The 24828-nt window shown below is 47.5% G+C and overlaps 1 protein-coding gene, 1 long non-coding RNA gene and 1 other non-coding gene across 4 annotated transcripts; 2 read left to right on the top strand and 1 right to left on the bottom strand.

Annotated features, from left to right (window-relative positions):
- Window positions 1-633: 633 nt before the first annotated feature.
- On the bottom strand, window positions 634-24820 carry CCDC127 (coiled-coil domain containing 127). Of its 2 annotated transcripts, XM_048510397.1 has the most exons (5): window positions 24684-24820; window positions 17365-17435; window positions 16069-16197; window positions 12435-13218; window positions 634-1014 (listed from the first exon to the last, which is right to left on the bottom strand). In XM_048510397.1, exons 3-4 carry the CDS (start codon window positions 16187-16189, stop codon window positions 12548-12550), a joined length of 792 nt encoding a protein of 263 aa, XP_048366354.1. In that variant the 5' UTR covers window positions 16190-16197; window positions 17365-17435; window positions 24684-24820; the 3' UTR covers window positions 634-1014; window positions 12435-12547. The 2 variants fall into 2 exon arrangements, with proteins under 2 accessions (XP_048366354.1, XP_048366355.1); XM_048510398.1 differs by lacking the exon at window positions 17365-17435.
- LOC125440529 lies at window positions 2823-11251 on the top strand. The gene is made up of 2 exons (XR_007245720.1): window positions 2823-4785; window positions 10030-11251. It is a non-coding gene; the product is annotated as an uncharacterized LOC125440529 (long non-coding RNA).
- LOC125441387 lies at window positions 10218-10327 on the top strand. The gene has a single exon (XR_007245843.1). It is a non-coding gene; the product is annotated as a U6 spliceosomal RNA (small nuclear RNA).
- Window positions 24821-24828: the final 8 nt, after the last annotated feature.

Genomic DNA, 24828 nt, shown 5'->3' with positions numbered 1-24828 from the left:
AATGTACAGAATAACAAAAACACCATCACTCTTCAAACTGATTTCACCAATAATTTCCCCTCCTGACAAACGTAGTGCAGAGCCACCTGCTGGCCCCGGAAACTGCGGACTCGTTCTTCACCTGGCCCACGGCAAGCTCTTCTCTTCAAATACAAAGCATGCTATTCAATGCCTCTTATAGATCAGAGTCAAGGCTTCTGAAGTATTACGGTCAGTGGTGGGATCCAAAAATGTTAGTAACAGGTTCCCTCGCCAGCCCCCCCTCAGCAAAGGGGGCAGAGGCGTACCTAGGCAAACCTGAGCCCTGGGCAAAACCTGAGTTGGATGCCCCCCCCATGGGCAGCCACCCCACCACGACCCCAAAATTTTTTTTGTACCAGGTCATTTCTAAATCATCATCACATTATAGAAAATGCCCCAACTCACAAATCTGAACACAGCAAGGGTGAAACACACAGGTTCTTTGATAGAGACTGGTGAGATAAAAGGTACGAAAGGCTGAGAATCAATGAATTGCAGGACCTGAAAGGGATTAGCCCAGTTCAGGGAGTTACATTATTAGTCGCAATTGCCATATGGAACCTTCACGTTCAAAGGCAGGATGCCTCTCGGGGAGGCGAGGGCGTGGAGGCGGAAAAGCGGACCCAATTAGTAACCCCCTCTCGGCACACACAAATAATTAGTAACCCACTCTCGGGAACTGGAGAGAACCTGCTGGATCCCACCTCTGATTACGGTCAATGACCAGCCCACACGGAGCTGTCTTCCAACTGGCAGAGTTGAGCACCAGGGGTACGGCTTCAGGTTTCTGAAGCTATATTCAGAGATGTTTGTTGTTCCAGTGAGGTAACCAAGGTAGAAGTAAACAGAAACCATTCTAGAGCACTTAACTTTTGAAATCCTGCTCTTTGTTGATATGTCTGTACTGCAACATTAGCGTTCAATGAATATCCATTCAGAAGTTTTTGGTTTGCGAGACTACCCGAGTTGCATGGCCAAATGCTAGAAGGGAAGCTAAAACAGGAGAGAATTCATGTGTCAGGGTCTGCTACTCCAGTCGGCAAACAAGATTCAGGAAAGTCTCAAGAGCTTTATTGGAACTGTGTCAGCCCGAGATTTAGACAGCCAAAGCTATTGCTTTGCTCCCTGAACCCCAGGATATATCTGAACATTGCACCATTGCTCAACCCATAATCCCCCCTCCCTCGCATTCCCAAAACATCAATGTGAGAAAGATGGTGAGAACAAAGACATTGTTGTGAGACAGGCGCGCACCCCCCCCCCCTTCGGGAAGTTGCAGATAAGGAGGAATGTTAAGCACTACTCACTAGTAGTTACTTTGCAGGCGAAGAAAACCTTTCCACCCTCGGGCGCTGATAATGGCTGGGTCAGCTGTGGCCATGTGGACGTGTGAGATGCCAGGCTGAGTATGGTGCAGGCCTGACATTATGCTATACCAGTGGTGGCGAATCTATGGCACGGGGGCCAGAGGTGGCACTCAGAGCCCTCTCTGTGGGCATGCGCAAACAGGGTCCCCCCACCCCATCTAGGCTGGCCTGGGCCGTTGGGCTCGATTATTAGCATTAAACCTAAGACCTAGTTTTGGGGAAGCAGTGTAGGTAACCCTGTTAAGCGCTGTTAAACCCCACTGATTTCCATGCAAAGAACTAAAGCACGATCCTATACCTGGGAGTAAGCTCGGTTGCTGGCAATGGGGCTTGCTTCTGAGTAAAGCCTCCTAGGGTCGTAATTCACCCGTTGGAAGAGTTACACAGTTGCTTCAAAGCAAAGCCACTGACTACTACCAAGCTTACTCCTGAGTAACGCACACCTCAGAGCCAACTGTTTTTTCTAAAACCTCAGTATTCAGGTTAAATTGCCGTGTTGGCACTTTGCGATAAGTGGGTTTTGGGTTGCAATTTAGGCACTTGGTCTCGAAAAGGTTCACCATCACTGTGCTATACTCTACAGAGGACAACTAGATTTGAGTGAGTCCAGTAACACTTTAGAGACCCACAACAAGGTTTTGGGGGAATAGGTTTGAGAGTCAAAGGTCCCCTAGTCTGGTTGGTTTCTAAGATGCTACCAGACTCAAATCAAGCTGTGCTACCTGCTACCTTCTGGAACAATCCGCAGAGGATGTTTTCTGGGCTGTGCGAATGCTCCACACAAGCAAAGATAACAGATCTCACGCTCAAAAATAATGAGGGGAGGGGAACCAATGAGGGAAGGGACGAGACAGGCAAAAGTAACAAATGTTAATAAATGCACTTACGGTGCAGCTGGTGAAGACTGGGGGCATTAAGCAAAGTATTTAAAGAAATGAAGACAGTTGACTTGATTGCAGGGAGCCGATAGACCAGTGATGGCAAACCTTTTTAAGACCGAGTGCCCAAATTGCAACCCAAACTCCAGTTATTTATCCCAAAGTGCCAACCCGGCAATTTAACCTGAATGGTGAGGTTTTAGTTTAGAAAAAACAGGTTGGCTCCCTCTTCCCACCCGCTTGAGCAGGGGCCAGCCTGCTCTAGCCTCCAGCAACTCCGGGTGCACTGCTCTGTGCCTCTCTAGCATCTCTGCCTCCTCGGCCGCCCCGGGCAGAAGCCACCTGGACCACAGGCACCAGGTCTGCCAGCTGAATCCTCCCTGGTCACCACGGTGCATGTCGTGCTCAGTGGCCCAGGCCAGCCTAGATGTGTGTGTGTGTGGGGGGGGTGATTTTCCACCCCCCACATGACGAACTCTGTGTGTGCGTGCCCACAGAGAGGGCTCCGAGTGCCACCTCTGGCACCCATGCCATAGGTTCGCCATCACTGCGATAGACCTTCTGCACAGTTGCTAGCAACCCCAGTTAACTAGGCTCTGGAAGTACACATCAAGAGGGGGACTTGGGTGCCGAGTACACTGAATCTCTGCATCATTGCCTAGCTACTGTTCACAAACGAGATGACAGTTCATTGAACTACAAATCAAAAGTCCACAGTTTGGATGTCACCTTGCTTTGCTCCAGGCTCCAACCCATCTCCAATACGGAAGCAACACCAGTAGTTATTACAAGAAGAATGGATGTGAATAGTACTATATAAATGGCAAGAGTGTTATTGTATTAAAGAGGCGCACTGCTACGTATCTGGCACAGACAAAGTTAACTCCCACAGCCAAAGCACCTGAGAGGCCCATATTTTGTTATGTCATAATAATTTATTTCAACATGATTACAGCAAAGGAAGCAAAAACATATATTCACCCAACCCAAAGAACCCGAAGCCAACAGGAACGAAACACAAAAGGGTCTAGCTAGAGTTCCACAGGTGGCAGAAACATGGAAGATGGCACAGGAAGAAGTGATTTACTGACAAAAATTTTAATCCATAAAACATGTCCTGTATCTTTTGAAAAATATTTTTGCTACTGAGTGATCTTCTATTATTCTCTTTCTATAAATAATATTTAGAAATCTACTGAAAAACGGAATAAACTTGACTGGGAAACAAACTTCTTTTGCAAAATTGAAATGACCCTCTGTAGTTCTGGGAAACACACCTAATTTCCAACCAACACCCCCCCCCCTCCCCCCGCAAGGCACTAAGAAAAGGATTTCAGTACAGGTGCTTTGCAAAAATGTCCAGATTTTGCTTTTACATCTTAGCAGTTTGTTTACAAGTGTTGATAATTACTTGAGCAGACATATATTGTATCTCTTCGTATTTGTTTCTTAACTTCATGATTAAAGGCTTATGCCAAAACAGGAACAGGCCAATATCCTGTTGAAATTCTAGGCCGATGTCCTGTTCTGCTTCTTAAATACAATTGAAGTTGAACACTATCTTGAAAGTCCTCAGCTACTTTTTGCGGTAGTAGCCGTAGTTCTATCTTTCAAAAAGACTGTAGCTGAATCACCATCTGTTTTTGTAATTTGGGTGTTGTGCTAATATAAGTTTTGTTCTAATATACATTTTTCTGGAAACACATATACGCAATATAATAAAAGCTGATGTTTTTCTGGGAATTTTTGATGTTGGTGTGGTGATCCAACCGACATGTGTTGGAGTTCAATCCAAACCAATGAAAAGAAAATCAAGACAGACTCCAGTGACATGACCAATTCAGCATGCCCGTCACTCTCAAGACTGGATTAAGCTCAAAATGTCCTGAAACACCTATATACAATATAATACACATACTTCTATATTGTACCAAACATTTATTTCATGGGCCCACTTTTCCATGACTCAGATCTGAGGTCCTTTTTAGCATTCCACTTTTATTCAGCTAATTTTTGGTACCAGTAACTAGACCAACACATATTTTTTATTTGTTATTCTGAGAGATTTTACCAGCATTTTTGATGTATTGGCTTCCCTGGGCAATCTATACCGTGAGAAACACAGTATACTGGTTATACTATATTTATTTTTTAACTTTGTGCACTACCTTGACCAGGTCTCTGGAGAGGTGATATAGACATCTCAAATTAAACCCATTCCTGGCTGTACTTCCCACGGCCTTTTAAATGACACTGTGACAGCCTACAGAATGCTTGCATGATCTTGGTTCCTATCACTGGAAAGAAGGCAACTTCCACTAGTTTTTTTATTATATAAGTCAACAGATCTGAACAGATCTTTCCTTTTTGCTGCCAGAGATCGTAATACCTGATATTGGAAATAATCCCAAATACCCATGCCTTTTCAGGACACAGCAGAAAAACTCCGTTCCGGCACTGAGCCTTCTCTCCGTCGACCAAGCGACAGACGGATGAGCCAGGAGGCCGCCGCGCAACTGGTAAGCAATAACAGACTTCCCTCTGTGATACACCTCTGAAGATGCCAGCCACAGATGCAGGCAAAACATTAGGAACAAGAACCACCAGACCACGGCCACACAGCCCGGAAAACCCACCACAACCAGTTGAGTCCGCCCGTGAAAGCCTTCGACAAGACAGAGAAGATTCCCACAGCTACCATATCTTTTCTCTTAGTCAGATGGAATGAAGGACAACGAAACTCTGCAAAAAGCTGACAGGCTGAAAGAGATGAATTGGGCTTTTGGTCTGGCAACTGACAGAAACTCCAGTAGCTCAGAACTTGGGGATTTTGCTTCTGCGGCTGTTTCCATGCACTGGGGGGAGGTGGAATGGGTCCAATGCATTTCTAACTGTCTCTTCACTGTTTCTGTAGAATGTAGAATGTTATGCAGTACAAGGTGGTGTTCAAGGTCACTGCCTGACCATCGTATGTTATCTTCCTGACACTTACTTTTGGGCGCGCTTTCCCAGGATGGGGGGGGGGGGGGGTGCAAGCTGTTTTAATTACTGGGTTTTGCGCGGGCTTTTCTCAGTTCTGGCTTTAGCCAGGGAAGATCCTGAACCATTAAGACTACTGTTCTTCAACAGGAGTTTGTGTGTGTTTTTGGGATTCTGACATTAAGCCAGAACTCTCCTTAGGTTGAATTCCATGCGTTCCCCGATCTCTCTGGGAATACCTGTGGATAGATTAATTGTAGCCCAGTACCTTTATCTCCTGGTTGAGGCCCGGTGGCGTAGAGCAATCACCTTAGCTAGGTGTAATGCCCTGCCTTCTTCCTTTAGCCTTGGACGCGGAGCACGGAACCCCCTCTGCCCGAGGGAGAAGGTGCTTGCCTTCTTCTTCAGGCAGAGGGGGAGGCGGCAGCATTGGCCTGCTTGGGGCCGCCTGCTCTCGCGGCGCGGGAGCAGGCGACCTCGAGCAGGGAACCCCTCTTTGCCCGAGGAAGAAGGTGCTTGCCTTCTTCTTCAGGCAGAGGGGGAGGCGGCAGCGTTGGCCTGCTCGGGGCCGCCTGCTCTCCCGTTGCGGGAAAGACTGGCGATCCATGAGAAAGACTGGCGATCCATGTTATCGAAACTGGTCAACTTGCCCTTGCCGGTAAGCCTTCCAATAACCTCTCTATATGCCCGGATTTGGATGGGTGTCTGTGAAAATCCCTTTGTGGTTTAGGTGGTAAATCTTTCCTTTTTGCTGCCAGAGATCGTAATACCTGATATTGGAAATAATCCCAAATACCCATGCCTTTTCAGGACACAGCAGAAAAACTCCATTCCGGCACGGAAGAGCCTTCTCTACGTCGACCAAGCGACCGACGGATGAGCAAGGAGACCGCCGCCCAACTGGTAAGCAATAACAGACTTCCCTCTGTGATACACCTCTGAAGATGCCAGCCACAGATGCAGGCAAAACATTAGGAACAAGATCCACCAGACCACGGCCACACAGCCCGGAAAACCCACCACAACCAGTTGAGTCCAGCTGTGAAAGCCTTCGACAAGACAGAGAAGATTCCCACAGCTACCATATCTTTTCTCTTAGTCAGATGGAATGAAGGACAACGAAACTCTGCAAAAAGCTGACAGGCTGAAAGAGATGAATTGGGCTTTTGGTCTGGCAACTGACAGAAACTCCAGTAGCTCAGAACTTGGGGATTTTGCTTCTGCGGCTGTTTCCATGCACTGGGGGGGAGGTGGAATGGGTCCAATGCATTTCTAACTGCCTCTTCACTGTTTCTGTAGAATGTAGAATGTTATGCAGTATGAGGTGGTGTTCAAGGTCACTGCCTGACCATCGTATGTTATCTTCCTGACACTTACTTTTGGGCGCGCTTTCCCAGGATGGGGTGGGTGGGGGTGCAAGCTGTTTTAATTACTGGGTTTTGCGCGGGCTTTTCTCAGTTCTGGCTTTAGCCAGGGAAGATCCTGAACCATTAAGACTACTGTAAATCTTTCCTTTTTGCTGCCAGAGATCGTAATACCGTATATACTCATGTATAAGTCGAATTTTTCAGCACATTTTTAATGCTGAAAAAGCTCCCCTCGACTTATATGCGGGTCATTAAATTTTTGTGTGTGTTTTTACTTTGCCGGCCAGCAGGGGGCGCAGTTTTGATGCTAGCGACACCAAATTTTCAGGGTACCCTCAAAAGACACCCCTGATGATACCAGCCAAGTTCGGTAAAGTTTGGTTCAGGGGGTCCAAAGTTATGGACCCCCAAAGGAGGTGCCCCATTCCCCATTGTTTTCAATGGGAGATATTAGTAGATGGGGCTACCCTTTTGAGGGTCCATAACTTTCGATCCTCTGAACCAAACTTCACCAAACCTGGCTGGTCTCATCAGGAGAGTCTCCTTATGATACCAGCCAGTTTTGGTGAAGTTTGGGTCAGGGGATCCAAAGTTATTGATCCCCAAAAGGGTGCCCCATCCCCCATTGTTTACAATGGAAGCTAATAGTAGATTTTCCATTTCTGATAATATCCCTCTTAAAATCTAAGTTGAGTTACATTTGGACATACAGATGATGATGAGGAATCCAGTTTTGAAGGATTTTAACTCTTGTGTTTTAGCTTAGTTGCTGGTTGAGCTAAGGTTTTTGTACTTTTTAAGTTATTGTTGATACCGTATTGTTCTTGTTGACCCTCTTTTCCACTTACAGAGCCAGTTTACTGTTTTTCTTTGAAATAAATATTCAAAAACATTTAACCTACTGATGCCTCAATTGATGCTGCATTTCCCACCCTCGACTTATACGCGAGTCAATAAGTTTTCCCAGTTTTTTGTGGTAAAATTAGGTGCCTCGACTTATATGCGGGTCGACTTATACACGAGTATATACGGTAATTTTTGGTACCAGTAACTAGACCAACACATATTTTTTTACCGTGTTTCCCCGAAAATAAGACAGTGCCTTATATTAATTTTTGCTCCCAAAGATGCGCTATGTCTTATTTTCAGGGGATGTCTTATTTTTCTGTGTTCTGTTCGTCGGGCATGCTTCCAAACAAAAACTTTGCTACCTCTTACTTTCGGGGGATGCCTTATATTTTGCACTTCAGCAAAACCTCTACTACGTCTTATTTTCAGGGGATGTCTTATATTCAGGGAAACAGGGTATTTGATATTCTGAGAGATTTTACCTGCATTTTTGATGTATTGGCTTCCCTGGGCAACAAAAACAATCTATATCGTGAGAAACACTATATATTGGTTATACTATATTTATTTTTTAACTTTGTGCACTACCTTGACCAGGTCTCTGGAGAGGTGCGATAGACTAACTAAATAATAATAGAAATGTCAAATTAAACACATTCCTGGCTGTACTTCCCACGGCCTTTTAAATGACACTGTGACAGCCTACAGAACACTTGCATGATCTTGGTTCCTGTCACTGGAAAGAAGGCAACTTCCACTCGTTTTTTTATAATATAAGTCAACAGATCTGAACAAGTACATGATTTAGTTTTTGCATTATTTGGTAAAATCTGAATTTCAACAAACTCTAGAATGACAATAATCACATTTTGGAGGGCTAAAGGATAAATAGGTATAACTACTTCATGATCTGTAGGGTTTCAACTGTGTCTGAATCGCCTCTGGCTGCCGTTGAAAAAGTTGCCGCATGATAGTTTGTGGGTGTACCATATATACTTGTGTATAAGTCGACCCGAATATAAGTTGAGGCACCTAATTTTACCACAAAAAACTGGGAAAACTTATTGACTCGAGTATAAGTCTAGGGTGGGAAATGCAGCAGCTACTGGTAAATTTCAAAAATACAAATAGATACTGTTGGGCACTATTTGGGAGTCTCTGCCACCTACCCTCCATTTCACCAATCCCAAGGTCTCTGCCACCGACCTCTCCATCCCACAGCTTGTCCAGCTCACCCAGGTCAACCGGCTGTCACCCGCCGAGAAGAAGGCAGAGGCAGAAAAAGAGGTTGAAAGGGGGAAGGCAGAGGAAGCGGCTAAAAGGGGGGAGGCAAAGAAGAAGGCAGAGGAGAGCGAAAGAGAGGCAGAGAAAGCAGTTAAAAGGGGGAAGGCAGAGAAGAAGGCAGGAGAGAGCGAAGACGGGAGAGGGGGAACGCCACACAAGAATTAAGTGGACCCTCACTTGCGTATAAGTCCAGGGGGGCCTTTTTCAGCCCAAAAAATGTGCTGAAAAAGTAGACTTATACGTGAGTATATAAGGTAACCTTATTCTGCACGTGCAGAATAATGCACTTTCAACCAACTTTCAATGCACTGTACAGCTGGATTTCACTGTGCGGAACAGCAAAATCCACTTGCAAATGAAAGTGAATTGAAAGGGCATTATTCTGCATGGGTGGAAGGGGCCAGAGTGATGTACCAATGCCACCTTACACCTGTATATCTGATAGCTAGGTTTTAAACATAAAATCAGAAAAAGCAAAATCGGAAGCTGAAATTTCAGTTTCCAATCTGAACATACCAGAAAGTTCTAGTATACAGAAAAGGACAAATGGTGGCAGTACCAGTAGCTTTCTTCAAATCTAATTTGGATCATTTTCTTTATGACTATATACTGTCCTGGCTGTAATCTCAGTTACACACTAGCCTTTTTTTTTTTTTGCTTTTTTGTGGTCATCTGAATATTTGTTCAGCTGCGAACAGTTTGAATAGGGAATGCCAACATGCAAAACTTCACATAGACATTAAGGAGGAAAGGAACATTTTTCCCTTGGATGAAAGGCCTTACATCAACCTTCCAAAAAAGATTACAAAATGGCTGTTGTGGATCTTCCGGGCTGTTAGGAGCAAAAACTACCAGACCATGGACACACTGCTCACAAAACCCCACAACAGCCAGTTGATTCTGGCCGTGAAAACCTTCAACAATACAAGTTTACAAAAGTTACTAGTGTATATCAAGCACTTGTGATACAAAAGGAAGGCAACTCTTATTGTTTATAGCAGCTGCTCTGCCTGGCCACATGGAGGAGTTCCAGAAAGGTGGCCCTTTATAAAAAGGGAACTTGCTGTGGCTAGTCAGTATTAGTAAGAAACACTCTGCACTTGCACGGGGGTGCTGCTTGATTACTACTTCATATTCTCTGCAGATGTGCCCTGATACTCAAACAAACTGCTGAGCCTGAGGGCAAAAAAGAATCTGACCATGTTTAGATTTAGCTAACCCTTTAGCCCCACTATCAAGCAAGAGAATATGGTGGTGCAAAACCTTTGCTTTGTTTATTTGCAGAGAACATGATGGTTTTGAAATGATACAATGGATGACTTGTCTGTTGGCTTGACCGAGCCACTGATGGTAAGGGGAAATTAACTAGGGCCACTAAGGTTTCCGGTTTAGAATGCGGTTTCAACTGGAGGAGACAACATGAGGATCATAGAATACTGCTGGACAACACAGGGGCCAATCAGAATGAGGCCGTGCTCGCTTTGGCAGCACATATACTAAAATCGGAACGATACAGAGAAGATTAGCATGGCCCCTGCGCAAGGATGACAGGAGTCAATGAGGAGAAATGGGAGAAAAGACTACAAAGAATGAACTTACTGCTGTTTGTTTGACAAAACTATGAAAAATATAGAGGGAGGGGAAAAAAGGGGAAAATGTATTGTTTGAAAACAAATGAAGAAAAGCATCAATATAAAATGTAATACTCAAATGATACAATAATTTTTTTTTAAAAAATCAGAACGAGGCCTGGCAATTGTCAGCAGTTGATTGGTAGGTGCCTTCCTGAGCCAGCGTACAAGAGAAAAGAAGGAAAAGAGTGGGAGCGTGTGCTCCCTCCGGACAGGCAGCTGGAAGGAAGGGAGGTGGTCAGCAGAAGTACAAGCCGAGAACTTCAGAAAGCTGGATGGATGAGAAGCTAAAGGCAAGGAGGATTCCCTCAGACAGAAATCAGGAGTACAGATAGGCCGGAAAGGGCCTGAGAGGATGAGCAGAATGCCTCGGAAGATGCCAAGGTAGTTTGATTCAACTGACTACAAGCATTGAAAGACTGAAAGGGTTCCTAAGTGAAGCTGAAAGGCCAGCTGGGATGTAATACTTGTGGGGTAGAGGATTAGAAGGATGTGGCTATGTTTCAAAGGGGGCTCCTTCAGCCTCAGCTGCGACCGCTTCCCCCAGTATGATCATCATGGCAGGGCCCACCAACTGCCCACTTGGCAACCTCCAGGGAAAGGGCGTTTCCAGTCTCTCTTGAAATCAGCTCCCCGGGGCGGTTTGTGCCCAACGGGATCTATCCAGCATTCTGTAGGGAACGCAAGGCTGCTTTGTTTCCAGTGGTCTCTGGTTACTGTTCTAATTTGCTGTTAAGTTGGGGTTTTAATCAGTTTAATTGTTCTATTTCTTGCATTTATTTGTATTTGTGTTGTATTTGCATTTATTGTATTTGAATATATTGAAATCACCCCAAGTTCACTGTAGGGAGAGGGTGATTGGAATAAATAATTTTTTTAAAATCATAGTATTTTAAAAAGGGGGAAAGTTGTTTTTGAATTTGATCTGCAGCCTTTATTACCCAAATGTATTTCCCTGTCGCCATGCCTCCCATTTATAGCTATGTTTATTTCCCATCACTGTCCTGATCTGATAGCAAGAAAACAGAACAAAGGATAGGAACAGAAACATAGAAAATGACTTATTTCCAGGGAGCTAAGAAAACGTATGACCCTCGGAGGTCTCACCAGGTTATCAGAAAGTTCACAAACCATTTTCCCAGCAATTGTCATGTCCATTTTGTTTCCACATAATCCCAGCGAGGCAACATTTTTGTCCAGTGCGCATAACAACTAGAGCACAAACTAGTTGGCACAACAACCGACGAAGATCGATGAAAGAATAGCGGCTTCCAAGCAGAGTGAAAAACGTTCCCCCCAAAAAGAGGGCTGCCATGCGGGTGATGGGATCTTGAAGTGCAAACCTTTTAAATCCAGCAGCCTCACCAAATAAAGGCAGAATCACTGAACGATCACACAGCATCACAGTGCTATCTCATCGTGGCCATTCAAAGGAAGCGGCAGTGACACGTGAGAAGACACGTAAGAAGAAGGTGACTAACAGCTGTGGTACAATAGCACAGAAAATCAATATGTATATCAGAGGAGACAGCGTGGTATGGTGCTTAAGAGCAGGCGAACTTTAATCTGGAGAAAAGGGTTTGATTTCCCACTCCTCCACGTGAGTGGCGGACTCTCATCTGACGAACCACATTTGTTTCCCCACTCTTACATGCCTGCTGGGTGACCTTGGGCCAATCACAGTTCTCTCAGAACTCTCCCGGCACCAGGAACCTCGCAAGATGTCTGATGTGAGGAGAGGAAGGGACAGGAGTTTGTCAGCTGCCTTGAGTCTCCTTGCGGGAGAGAAAGGCGGGATAAAAAAATCCAAACCCTTCTTCTACTTGTACCTGATACTGAAACGGATGGCTGATGGTTTCAGTTCAGGAGCAGCAGTGGCGTAGGAGGTTAAGAGCTCGTGTATCTAATCTGGAGGAACCGGGTTCGATTCCCAGCTCTGCCGCCTGAGCTGTGGAGGCTTCTCTGGGGAATTCAGATTAGCCTGTACACTCCCACACACGCCAGCTGGGTGACCTTGGGCTAGTCACAGTTCTTCTGAGCTCTCTCAGCCCCACCTACCTCACAGGGTGTTTGTGGTGAGGGGGGAAGGGCAAGGAGATTGTAAGCCCCTTTGAGTCTCCTGCAGGAAAGGGGGGATATAAATCCAAACTCTTCTTCTTCTTCTTCAGTCGTTAATTTTCCAACAAGGTCTTCTCTACCCTCTTGAACTTCTTAAGCTCCACAGACAATTCCCAGTACTGGAGGTACAGCCACATCAGCCTTCCGTTTCGACGTTTATTCGTGTTTAACAAGTTGCTGCAATAGGTGTCGTGCCTGAAAATATCTTTCAAGCCCGTCTCCATTCCCAAGTCCAAAGCGATGGGATCAGTCGCTGCTTTAATGAGCAGATTCTTCTCGATTTCCAGTCGCCGGGTTCTCGGCAGCACAAGGCTGCAGTAGATCTCCTGCCTTTCCGTGAGAATTTCCTCAAACTCTTTGAGCAAAGCGCTGGCTCTCTTTTGCCACAGCACTTCTTTCTCCAGACAACTCTGGTACAAAGCACCAGCGGCTCCAGAGCGCTGCAGGACCTTTTTTTCTTGATCCAGTCGGGCATGTTCTTTTTCCAGGGTTCTTCTTTCCTCCACCAGCTTACGGCTCTGAGAGACGAGGGCTTCACGGTAACTCGACGTCCTGTTCCGTTCTTTTTCCAGTTCCAACTCTAAGTGAGCAACAGAACGGCGATTTTCGGTAATGATGTCACGATATTTAGACTCCAGCTCTCTCTGTATTGTTGACAGTTTTCGATAGAAATGCTTTTTCTCTTTTTCTATCTCTTTCTGAGACTCTCTGGACCAGATCCAACCTGCAAAGTACGAGACACAATCCACACATTTAAGTCAAATGCAAAGCAACCCTTCATGAGAAATACTGATGCATCATTTGCAAGAGAGTAGCTGTGTTGGCCTGCAGAAGAACAGTTAGGTCTGAGTCCATTAGCACTTTCGAGACCAGCAAGATTCTCAGGATGGGGCTTTTCAAGAGTTGAAGCTCCCTTGGATCTGACTTTGGCCCCTTCCGCACACGCAAAATAATGCGTTTTCAAACCACTTTCACAACTGTTTGCAAGTGGATTTTGCTATTCCACACAACTTCAAAGAGCACTGAAAGCAGTTTGAAAGTGCATTGTTTTGCATGTGCGGAATGAGCCTTTGACTCCTAAAAATCTTGTTCCTCTCTCATGTGCTACAGGACTTGAATCTAGCTATCAAACAAAGGTTCTGTCAACACTTTCAAAATAACCCCCATCAAGAAATACAACCACTTAACTATCTTAGATAGCTGCTGCAATGAGCTCAGATTCACAGGGATCTGTGAAGGGCGACTGCGGCAGCATTACGGAAATGTGTCCTAAAGACTTATTCCCTGTGGAATAAATCAATCAAAGCAGTGCTGCAAATCAGATGGTAAGATAAGCACTGGGGGAGGCGGTTTGGAAAAAATAGATTTTTAAACCCCAGAATCACATGCTTGCCTAACAGGAGTGTGCATGAGAGATTTAGGGAAGGTTTGGTTCAGCTTCCCTGCCTGAGGCAATGGAGGCGTTTCAGGAGGCCAGCAGGGCTTGGCTGGGCCTGAAAGGCAACTCAGCTTCAGCAGGGCACCACGTTGCTATAAACCTGCAGTGGCGTAGGAGGTCAAGAGCTCGTGTATCTAATCTGGAGGAACCGGGTTTGATTCCCAGCTCTGCCACCTGAGCTGTGGAGGCTTATGTGGGGAATTCAAATTAGCCTGTGCACTCCCACACACGCCAGCTGGGTGACCTTGGGCTAGTCACAGCTTCTCGGAGCTCTCTCAGCCCCATCTACCTCACAGGGTGTTTGTTGTGAGGGGGGAAGGGCAAGGAGATTGTAAGCCCCTTGAGTCTCCTGCAGGAGAGAAAGGGGGGATATAAACCCAAACTCTTCTTCTTCTTCTTCTTTTAGAGCAAGTTTTCATGAGGCACATCCTGTTTAAACCCTAGTGTTCCACAACTCCTAGTTAAGTGTTTACAGTTATCTCAGTTGTGTGTGTTTTACTGAATAAATACTGTTCCTGTTCACTTTAAAAAGAAACCATTCTTGAGCCTGTAATTTTTACCTCCATTTGTATCTGTTGAAACTTGTGTGGGTTATGCTCATCCAGTTTTCCCTCTTTTAATTTCTCACTGGGAGCCCCAGTGCAGGGTGCTTGGCAGGACACCGTGATGCAATGGAGAGAAAATTCCGCGCAGCTGTGTGTAATTCCCAAGAAATCTGTCACAACTGCTTTGACCCATTAGGTGTGCCTGCCTGCCAACTTGGGGTCAATTCAATGTTTCCCCCTGAAGTTAGCTTTTTTTCTGGGCAGATCAGTCACAGCTTCAGCCTTCTGAATGGTATTACCCTCCCTGTGGAATAAGCTTCCAGAAAATATATGATCAATATTTTTTTTCTAGTTAGGGTCCAGAAACTGCGTAAGGCTGAACACTTGCGTAAGGCTGCGTAAGGCTGCCACGCTACCTCCTGTTTGAAGGCTATGGATTTTGGTTTTCCCAGGCTGTTTTTTTTAATGGTACAGAGTGTGGTAATCCGAGTATTTTATAGAGGAAGCCAGATTGTGTTCTTTCAACAGAATTGTTCCATGCAGTTATCCATAAGGGAACTCCATAGAGAAGTTGCTGAACTACCTTGGAGTTGAAAACCTTTAGAGCTGCTGGGACATACCCCCTTCCCCTGGTGTGAAAAAACTTTACCACTGCTGAAGCAGTGTGATAACTTCCTTTTACAGCAATATCTCTATGTCTGGCCCATGTGGCTTTATGATGGACGGTTAGGCCTAGATATTTAAAGGACTTGGAGTGTTCGACCTTAACCCCATTAATAAGCCATCTAGAAGGCTTAAATACATTAGAAAAGATGACAATTTTTGATTTTTCTGGGTTTAAGGACAGGAAGTTAGATGTACAGTACTCCATAGTTTTTCTAAGGAGCCTTTTAAGGCCCACTTTGAGATCTATGAAGAGGATCAGTATCACGTCATCAGCATAAAGTAGGAGTGGTACGGGTTTGTTTGAAAGAACTGGGCTGTGTGTGCATTAACATCGAAGTGACACAACATCTTGTACCAAATCATTAATGAATAAGTTAAACAAGACTGGGGCCAATACACAGCCTTGCTTAACACCTGTCACGACGGGAATCTTAGGAGTTAGGTCTCCAGAGTTTGTACATTTTATCTGGCAGGTTGTGTTTGAATAGAGAGATTTAATAAGTAGTAATAATCTAACATCGATCCCCATCTCTGTTAACTTAAGCCACAGCAAGTCTCTTACAACTGAACCAAAGGCACTTTTCAGGTCCAGAAAGGCAGCAAAGATCTTAGATCGCCCCCTTGTTTTGTATTTTAATAACAGGAGGTTAAGGATCAGACAATCTGACAAGGATCTGATCCCAGGCTGTTCTACAGGTGACTTTGCTCAGAGGTTTGTATTCTGTTTAAATGTCTGAGGATATCTAATGGTTGTTTTGTGAGTCAATTCAAGTGCAGTTAAAGGCAGAATGCAATTTAAAAAAAACAAACATTTCTAAGGATTTGCGAGACAAAACAAAATGAGATCTCTTTGTGCTAATTCCTCCCAGGTTAGTACAGCCCATAAATTCTAAGCAGTTCTACTTTTATTCCAAATGTGACTTACGGAAGGCAGCCAGTCCCAGCATTGGGACCAACAGAGCATAATTCCATTTGCTTCCATGGCCTCCATCGTCCCTGGCGTTGGGGTGGATGTTCCAATTTGGAGGGTCATTTAGATTATTCATGGACAAACCTTAGAATTGGAAGAAGAGAACTCTTAGATATCCAATATTGTTACCTGTACACTTGGAAACTAATACACTATCACCACAATGCCATGAACACTCAGAAATATGCTCACCAAATAGTGGGAATTTGTATGAGAACATGGCTCTTAACGTAGACAATATAACTGAGTGGGTGGGTAAAACCAATTGCCATTTCCCTTGGCTCTATTTCTTTTCCCTTGGCCCCAGCATTCTCTATCTCCCCTTCCTTCAAGGGCCTTCCCTTGGACTGCCCAATCCTTACTGCCGCACCATCTACTGGCTTCCCTTGCGACTTCTCCTTTTCTGCCCCTTTCTAGTCATAACTGGCTTCCCTTTCATTCCTCCTTTTTCACATTCTCATTCAGTTCTAGACAATGCACACAGATGCTGCTCTGTACACATCTGCGTGAGAATAATCTTGGTGTAGGGGTTAAGCTGTTGGACTGACACCTGGGAAACCAGGTTTGAATCCCCACTATGCTATCAAAATTTGCACGATGGCCTTGAGCCAGTCACACACTCTCAGTCTGACCATGGCAAGTATTTAGATGTTTTTTAGACCTTCAAAGGTCTAAACAAGGTCTAAAAAAAGGTATTTAGACCTCCAGGGTTGTTCTGCAGAGGCAGGCAATGGCAAACCTCCAGTGAATGTTTCTTGCCTTGAAAAGCCCCACTATGGGTCACCATAAGTCAGATGATGGCCCTTCCACCTCCCCAATTATGCCAACAGGCATCGACACAAAGAGAAACGGGTCTACTGGCTGTTGATCATGTTTCCAAGGTGTTCACATCTAAATACAAATGTGAGGTTCTCCTGACTGAACTGCCTAGGAGTAAAAGGTATTCAAAGAGCTTTCTCCCAAACAGATTTTTTAAAATTGGTTCCCCCACACAGCTTGCTATTTTCACCTTCATCTCATTTCTGCAATGGCATCTCTTCTATCAGAAAAAAACAAATGAAAGAAGACAAGACTGCTATCTTATATGAGAGAGAGAGAGTGAGAAAGAGAGAGAGAGGAGGTAATCAGCTTCAAATGCGCGTATGCAATCATGATGCTTCTGAATATTCATAGCAATATCTTTAAAAAGTGAAAGTCAAAGGTATGAAAGGTAGTGGGGGGAGGAGGGAAGGGGGAAGGAGAGATCCTTACCTCTAATTCCTTTTTCAGAGTCGAGCAAAATTTATCACTCCACTAACAGAAAAAGAAGCCGCAAAGCCATCCTGGAATTAAATTATTATTTTAATATTAACTTAATTCACCACTGCATTCTGTCTTTGGAAGAAATAACTGAACATTTAAAATTAATATTTTACCATTAATACAAAATCAATTAGTGATTTAAAACGAAATTCACTTCTATATGTAAAAGGAGCTTAGAATCCAGCAGATAGTTGGGAAAAAACAAACATATAGCACACATACATTCCAAGGTAGTTTCAGAGGGTTGCCATGTTGGTCTGCATAGAGAAGCTAGATTCAAATCCAGCAGCACCTCAGAGACCAACAAATGTTCAGGGTATGCGTTTTCAAGAGCCAAAGCCCTAACAATCTTATTGATTTTTAGGTGTCTCTGGACTCAAACCTACATAATCCCAGGTGAAGCACTATAACACTGAGGCTTGAGTTCATTCCACTACCAGCCCAAGAACATAGTGACCAGACGTCCCGCTTTTGGTGGGATAGTCACGCTTTTAAGCAATTTGTCCCGCATCCCGCAGGTTTTTTCCAATCTCCCGATTTTTGGAAGGCTGCCACACTGCCTTCTGGGGTGCTCCCCTTTTCCCACCCTGTCACAGCCTCCCGCGCTGCCGCACTGCCTTCTGGGGCGCTCCCAGTGACAGGGCGGGAAACCGGGGAGCGCCCCAAAAGGCAGTGCGCTCCTGCGGCCGTGTCCGTGCCGGCATCCTGGTCAAAAAAGGTGAAAATCTGGTCACCTTATCCAAGAATATATATGCAAGGACACATATGGCAACTTCTGATTCTTGGTGTCTGTGTGGCTACCAGTTGTAACATTCTCTTAGAATCAGAAGTCCTCATAAATGATTAACCACAACTGTATTGTTCTTGAGAGCCAGCAAGGTGTAGTGGTTAAGAGCAGCAGACACTAATCCGGAGAACTGGGTCTGATTCCCCACAACTCCACAGGAAGACTCCAGGGTGACAGCAGGGCGAGTCACAGCTCTCTCAAAACTCTCTCAACCTACTTGGGAGGCAGGCAATGGCAAACCAGCTCTAAACGTCTCTCTTGCCTTCAAAATCCTACGGGGTCACCGTGAGTCTGTTGTGAACACGTTAGATCTGCCCTGAGCCTTTTGGGGGAGGGCGGTATATAAATATAATAAATAAATAAATATAAATAAATAACTCACATGAATAATTTTCAAGCTCACAGAGTTACTGAGACGTGACACTACATATTAAGGAAGCACTACATATTAAGGGTTCATAAAGCACTCTGGCTATAATGCTTTTGCAATGACCCACACGCAGGTGAGAGCTGGCCTCCCATACACACGTGTGTGCGTATTCAAAATGCACAGCAACTCCGTCTCCCCCAGGGTGGGTGGGCCACGACCAGATGCTCAGTCCCCTCCACCCATTTCTCCCCAGGGTGGGTGGCTGGGGCATCGAACTTTCTAGCCCGGCTTTCACGTGCAAATTCCACCCTTCCTCACTGTACCCTCACAACAACCCTGCGAGGCAGGCCAAGAGAAAGAGCGCGACTGGCGCAAGCTCAGTCGAAAGCATCACGCGGCGGACGGGGAAGGGACCCCTCGCGAAGCCTCCTTTCTCGAAGGGATTCTCTCTCTCTCTCTCTCTCTCTCTCTCTCTCTCACACACACACACACACACACACACACACACACACACACACACACACACACACAGGTCCTGGGCATTGAGGCGGGCTGCACCACTCCGGACTGCGGGGGGGGGGGGAGCAGGCTCCAATCATTAGAGCACAGGTGTCAAACTCGCGGCCCTCCAGATGTCATGGACTACAGTTCCCGTCATCCCCTGCCAGCATCAGGCTCCAATCATTAGAGCACAGGTGTCAAACTCGCAGCCCTCCAGATGTCATGGACTACAGTTCCCGTCATCCCCTGCCAGCATCAGGCTCCAATCATTAGAGCACAGGTGGTGTCAAACTTCAGCGGCCCTCCAGATGTCATGGACTTACAGAAGTTCCCGTCATCCCCTGCCAGCATCAGGCTCCGCAATCATTAGAGCGCACAGGTGTCAAACTTCAGCGTGACCCCTCCAGATGTCAAGTGGACTGCAGTTCCCGTCATCCCCTGCCAGCATCAGGCTCCAACTAATTAGAGCACAGGTGTCAAACTTCATGGCCCTCCAGATGTCAATGTGGGACTACCAGTTCCGTCATCCCCTGCCAGCATCAGGGCTCCAATCATTGACTAGAGCACAGGTGTCAAAACTTCGCTGACCCTCCAGATGTCATGGACTACAGTTCCCGTCATCCCCTGCCAGCATCAGGCTCCAATCATTAGAGCACAGGTGTGTCCAAACTTCGCGGCCCTCCAGATGTCATGTGGACTACAGTTCCCTGGTCATCCCCTGCCAGCATCAGGGCTCCAATCATTAGAGCACAGGTGTCAAACTCGCGGCCCTCCAGATGTCATATGGATCTATACAGTTCCACCGGTCATCCCCTGCTACAGCATCAGGCTCCAAATCATTAAGAGCACAGGTGTCAGAGCTCGCGGCCCTCCAGATGTCATGGACTACAGTTCCCTGCGTCATCCCCTGCCAGCATCAGGCTCCAATCATTAGAGCACAGGTGTCAAACTTCAGCGGCCCGCCAGTTGTCATGGACTACAGTTCCCGTCATCCCCTGCCAGCATCAGGCTCCAATCATGTAGAGCTAACAGGTGTCAAACTTCGCGGCCCTCCAGATGTCATGGACTACAGTTCCCTGGTCATTGGTCCCCTCAAGCCAGCATCAGGCTCCTCCAATCATTTAGGAGCACAGGTGTGTCAAACTCAAGGTCCCTCCAGAGATGTCAAGTGGGACTACAAAGTTCCCGTCATCCCCTGCCAGCATCAGGCTCCAATCATTAGGGAGGCACAGGGTGTCAAACTTCTGGCGGCCCTCCAAGATGTCATGGACTACAGTTCCGTCATCCCTGCCAGCGCCTCAGGCTCAATCATTAGAAACTGGAGTGTCAAACTTCAGCGACCCTCCAGGTGTGTGGACCTACAGTTCCACTGTCATCTCTGCCAGCATCAGGGCTCCAATCATTAGGAGCACAAGGTAAGTCAAACTCGCGGCCCTCAAGATGTCATGGACTCACAGTTCCTGTCATCCCTGCCAGCATCTCGAGGCTCCAATCATTAGAGCACCAGGTGTCAAACTCAGCGGCCCTCCAGATGTCAAGTGGGACTACAGTTCCCAGTCATCCCCTGCCAGCATCAGTGGCTCCAATAATTAGAGCACAGTGTGTCAAACTTCATCGGCGGCCCTCTCAGATGTCAAATGGACTACATAGTTCCCGTCATCCCCTGCCAGCATCAGGCTCCAATAGGTAGAGCACTGGAGTGTCAAACTGCTGACCCTCCTGGGATGTCACAAGTGGACTACAGTTCCCGATCATCCCCTGCCAGCATCAGGCTCCAATCATTAGAGCACAGGTGTCAAACTCGCGGCCCTCCAGATGTCATGGACTACAGTTCCCGTCATCCCCTGCCAGCATCAGGCTCCAATCATTAGAGCACAGGTGTCAAACTCGCGGCCCTCCAGATGTCATGGACTACAGTTCCCGTCATCCCCTGCCAGCATCAGGCTCCAATCATTAGAGCACAGGTGTCAAACTCGCGGCCCTCCAGATGTCATGGACTACAGTTCCCGTCATCCCCTGCCAGCATCAGGCTCCAATCATTAGAGCACAGGTGTCAAACTCGCGGCCCTCCAGATGTCATGGACTACAGTTCCCATCATCCCCTGCCAGCATCAGGCTCCAATCATTAGAGCACAGGTGTCAAACTTCAAAGCCCTCCAGATGTCATGGACTACAGTTCCCGTCATCCCCTGCCAGCATCAGGCTCCAATAATTAGAGCACAGGTGTCAAACTCGCGGCCCTCCAGATGTCATGGACTACAGTTCCCGTCATCCCCTGCCAGCATCAGGCTCCAATAATTAGAGCACAGGTGTCAAACTCACGGCCCTCCAGATGTCATGGACTACAGTTCCCGTCATCCCCTGCCAGCATCAGGCTCCAATAATTAGAGCACAGGTGTCAAACTCACGGCCCTCCAGATGTCATGGACTACAGTTCCCGTCATCCCCTGCCAGCATCAGGCTCCAATCATTAGAGCACAGGTGTCAAACTCGCGGCCCTCCAGATGTCATGGACTACAGTCCCCGTCATCCCCTGCCAGCATCAGGCTCCAATCATTAGAGCACAGGTGTCAAACTCGCGGCCCTCCAGATGTCATGGACTACAGTTCCCGTCATCCCCTGCCAGCATCAGGCTCCAATCATTAGAGCACAGGTGTCAAACTCGCGGCCCTCCAGATGTCATGGACTACAGTTCCCGTCATCCCCTGCCAGCATCAGGCTCCAATAATTAGAGCACAGGTGTCAAACTCGCGGCCCTCCAGATGTCATGGACTACAGTTCCCGTCATCCCCTGCCAGCATCAGGCTCCAATCATTAGAGCACAGGTGTCAAACTTCATGGCCCTTCTGATGTCTAGGACTACAGCTCCCGTCATCCCTCGCCAGCATCAGGATCCAATAATTAGATCATAGGTGTCAAAACTCGCGGCCCTCCAGATGTCATGGACTACAGTTCCCGTCATCCCCTGCCAGCATCAGGCTCCAATCATTAGAGCACAGGTGTCAAACTCGCGGCCCTCCAGATGTCATGGACTACAGTTCCTGTCATCCCCTGCCAGCATCAGGCTCCAATCATTAGAGCACAGGTGTCAAACTCGCGGCCCTCCAGATGTCATGGACTACAGTTCCCGTCATCCCCTGCCAGCATCAGGCTCCAATCATTAGAGCACAGGTGTCAAACTTCAAGGCCCTCCAGATGTCATGGACTACAGTTCCCGTCATCCCCTGCCAGCATCAGGCTCCAATAATTAGAGCACAGGTGTCAAACTCACGGCCCTCCAGATGTCATGGACTACAGTTCCCGTCATCCCCTGCCAGCATCAGGCTCCAATCATTAGAGCACAGGTGTCAAACTCGCGGCCCTCCAGATGTCATGGACTACAGTTCCCGTCATCCCCTGCCAGCATCAGGCTCCAATCATTAGAGCACAGGTGTCAAACTCGCGGCCCTCCAGATGTCATGGACTACAGTTCCCGTCATCCCCTGCCAGCATCAGGCTCCAATCATTAGAGCACAGGTGTCAAACTTCGCTGACGCCCTCCAGATGTCATGGACTACAGTTCCCGTCATCCCCTGCCAGCATCAGGCTCCAATCATTAGAGCACAGGTGTCAAACTCACGGCCCTCCAGATGTCATGGACTACAGTTCCCGTCATCCCCTGCCAGCATCAGGCTCCAATCATTAGAGCACAGGTGTCAAACTCGCGGCCCTCCAGATGTCATGGACTACAGTTCCCGTCATCCCCTGCCAGCATCAGGCTCCAATAATTAGAGCACAGGTGTCAAACTCGCGGCCCTCCAGATGTCATGTGGACTACAGTTCCCGTCATCCCCTGCCAGCATCAGGCTCCAATAATTCTCTAGGAGCACAGGTGTCAAACTCCGGCCCTCCAGATGCTCATGGACTACAGTTCCCAGATCATCCCACTGCCAGCATCAGGGCTCCAAATCTGATTAGGAGCACCAGGTGTCAAACTCGCGGCCCTCAGCAGATATCATGGACTACAGTTCCCGTCATCCCTACCAGCATCAGGCTCCAATCATTAGGAGCTGGAGTGTCAAACCTCCCCAATGACCCTCCAGATGTCATGGACTACAGTTCCCGTCGTCATCCCTCCCCCCCTTCCTCCCTCCCCTCCCTCTCTGCCAGCATCAGGCTCCAATCATTAGAGCACAGGTGTCAAACTCAAGGCCCTCCAGGATGTCATGTGGACTACAGTTCCCGTCATCCCTGCCAGCCTCAGGCTCCAATAAGGCTAGGAGCACAGGTGTCAAACTTCACAAGACCTCCAGATGTCAAGGCAGTGGACTACAGTTCTTGGTCTATCCCCTGCCAGCATCAGGCTCAATCATTTAGAGAGCACAGGTGTCAAACTTCACGGCCCTCCCAGAGTGTCATGTGGACTACAGTTCCGTCATCCCCTGCCCCATCAGGCTCCAATGATTGGAATGCAGGTGTCGGCTTCAGCGACCCTCCAGATGTCATGGGCTACAGTTCCCGTCATCCCCTGCCAGCATCCAGGGCTCCCAATCATTCAGAGCACCAGGTGTCAAACTTCAAGGCCCCTCCTCTGTAGATGTCATGGACTACGGTTCCCTGTCATCCCCTGCCAGCATCCAGGCTCCAATCGATTCAGAGACAAACTGGGTGTCAAACCTTACAGCGGCCCTCCAGATGTCATGGACTACAGTTCCTGCGTGCATCCCCTGCCAGGCATCAGGGCTCCAATCCGATTAGAGCACAGGTGGCTGCAAACTTCGCGGCTCCTCCACAGATGTCGCCATGGACCACAGTTCCCGTCAGTCCCCTGCTGCAGCATCAGGGCTCCAACTCTATTCATGAGCACAGAGATGTCCAAACTTCGCGGCCCTCCAGGGATGTCATGGACTACTACAGTTCCCTGTCATCCCTGCCAGCATCAGGCCCCGGGGCAATCATTAGGGAGCACAGGTGTCAAAATCTCATGACCCTCCAGATGCTCCATGGACTACAGTTCCTTTGGTCATCCCCTGCTGCCAGCATCAGGGTCCAATCATTAGAGCACAAGGTGTCAATCGACTCTCAGCGGCCCTCCAGATGTCCATGGACTACAGTTCCCGTCATCCCCTGCCAGCATCAGGCTCCAATCATTAGAGCACAGGTGTCAAACTCGCGGCCCTCCAGATGTCATGGACTACAGTTCCCGTCATCCCCTGCCAGCACTCAGGCTCCAATCATTGAGAGCACAGGTGCTCAAACTCGCGGCCCTCCTGGGGGATGTCAAGGTGGACTACAGTTCCCGTCATCCTCCTGCCAAAGCATCAGGTCTAATTAGCATTAGGTAGTCATCCCTCAGCATCATGCTGGCAGGGGATGACGGGAACTGTAGTCCATGACATCTGGAGGGCCGCGAATTTGACACCTGTGAATTAGAGGAAAGACGCCCCTCTCGGAACACGCCCAGGAAAATGAGGCTGAGTAACTTTTCTTCACGACGGGCCAGTTTCATGTCATACGGAGGAGCGTGAGGGGCGTCCATCTGCCCCCCCCCCCCAACCCGGTCGGAGTAGTTGGTGCGGGCCCCGGCGCTAAGGAAGGGGAAGCGCTTTCACAGGGCCCGCCCCTGCTCACCCCCACAGGCGCTCCCTCTTCTTTCTCTTCTCTTTCGGGGCTACGAAGCGGCCGCTGTAAACGGGCCGGTTTCCCCTCACCGAGAAGGAAGCGGCCGCCGAACCAGCCAACACCGATGTCTCACTGCGCCTGCGCCAACCGCTCC

Source organism: Sphaerodactylus townsendi, linkage group LG11 (genome assembly GCF_021028975.2).
Source record: "Sphaerodactylus townsendi isolate TG3544 linkage group LG11, MPM_Stown_v2.3, whole genome shotgun sequence".
In the NCBI taxonomy this organism is placed as follows: Eukaryota; Metazoa; Chordata; class Lepidosauria; order Squamata; family Sphaerodactylidae; genus Sphaerodactylus; species Sphaerodactylus townsendi.
This window is presented reverse-complemented; position numbering and strand designations above follow the sequence as displayed.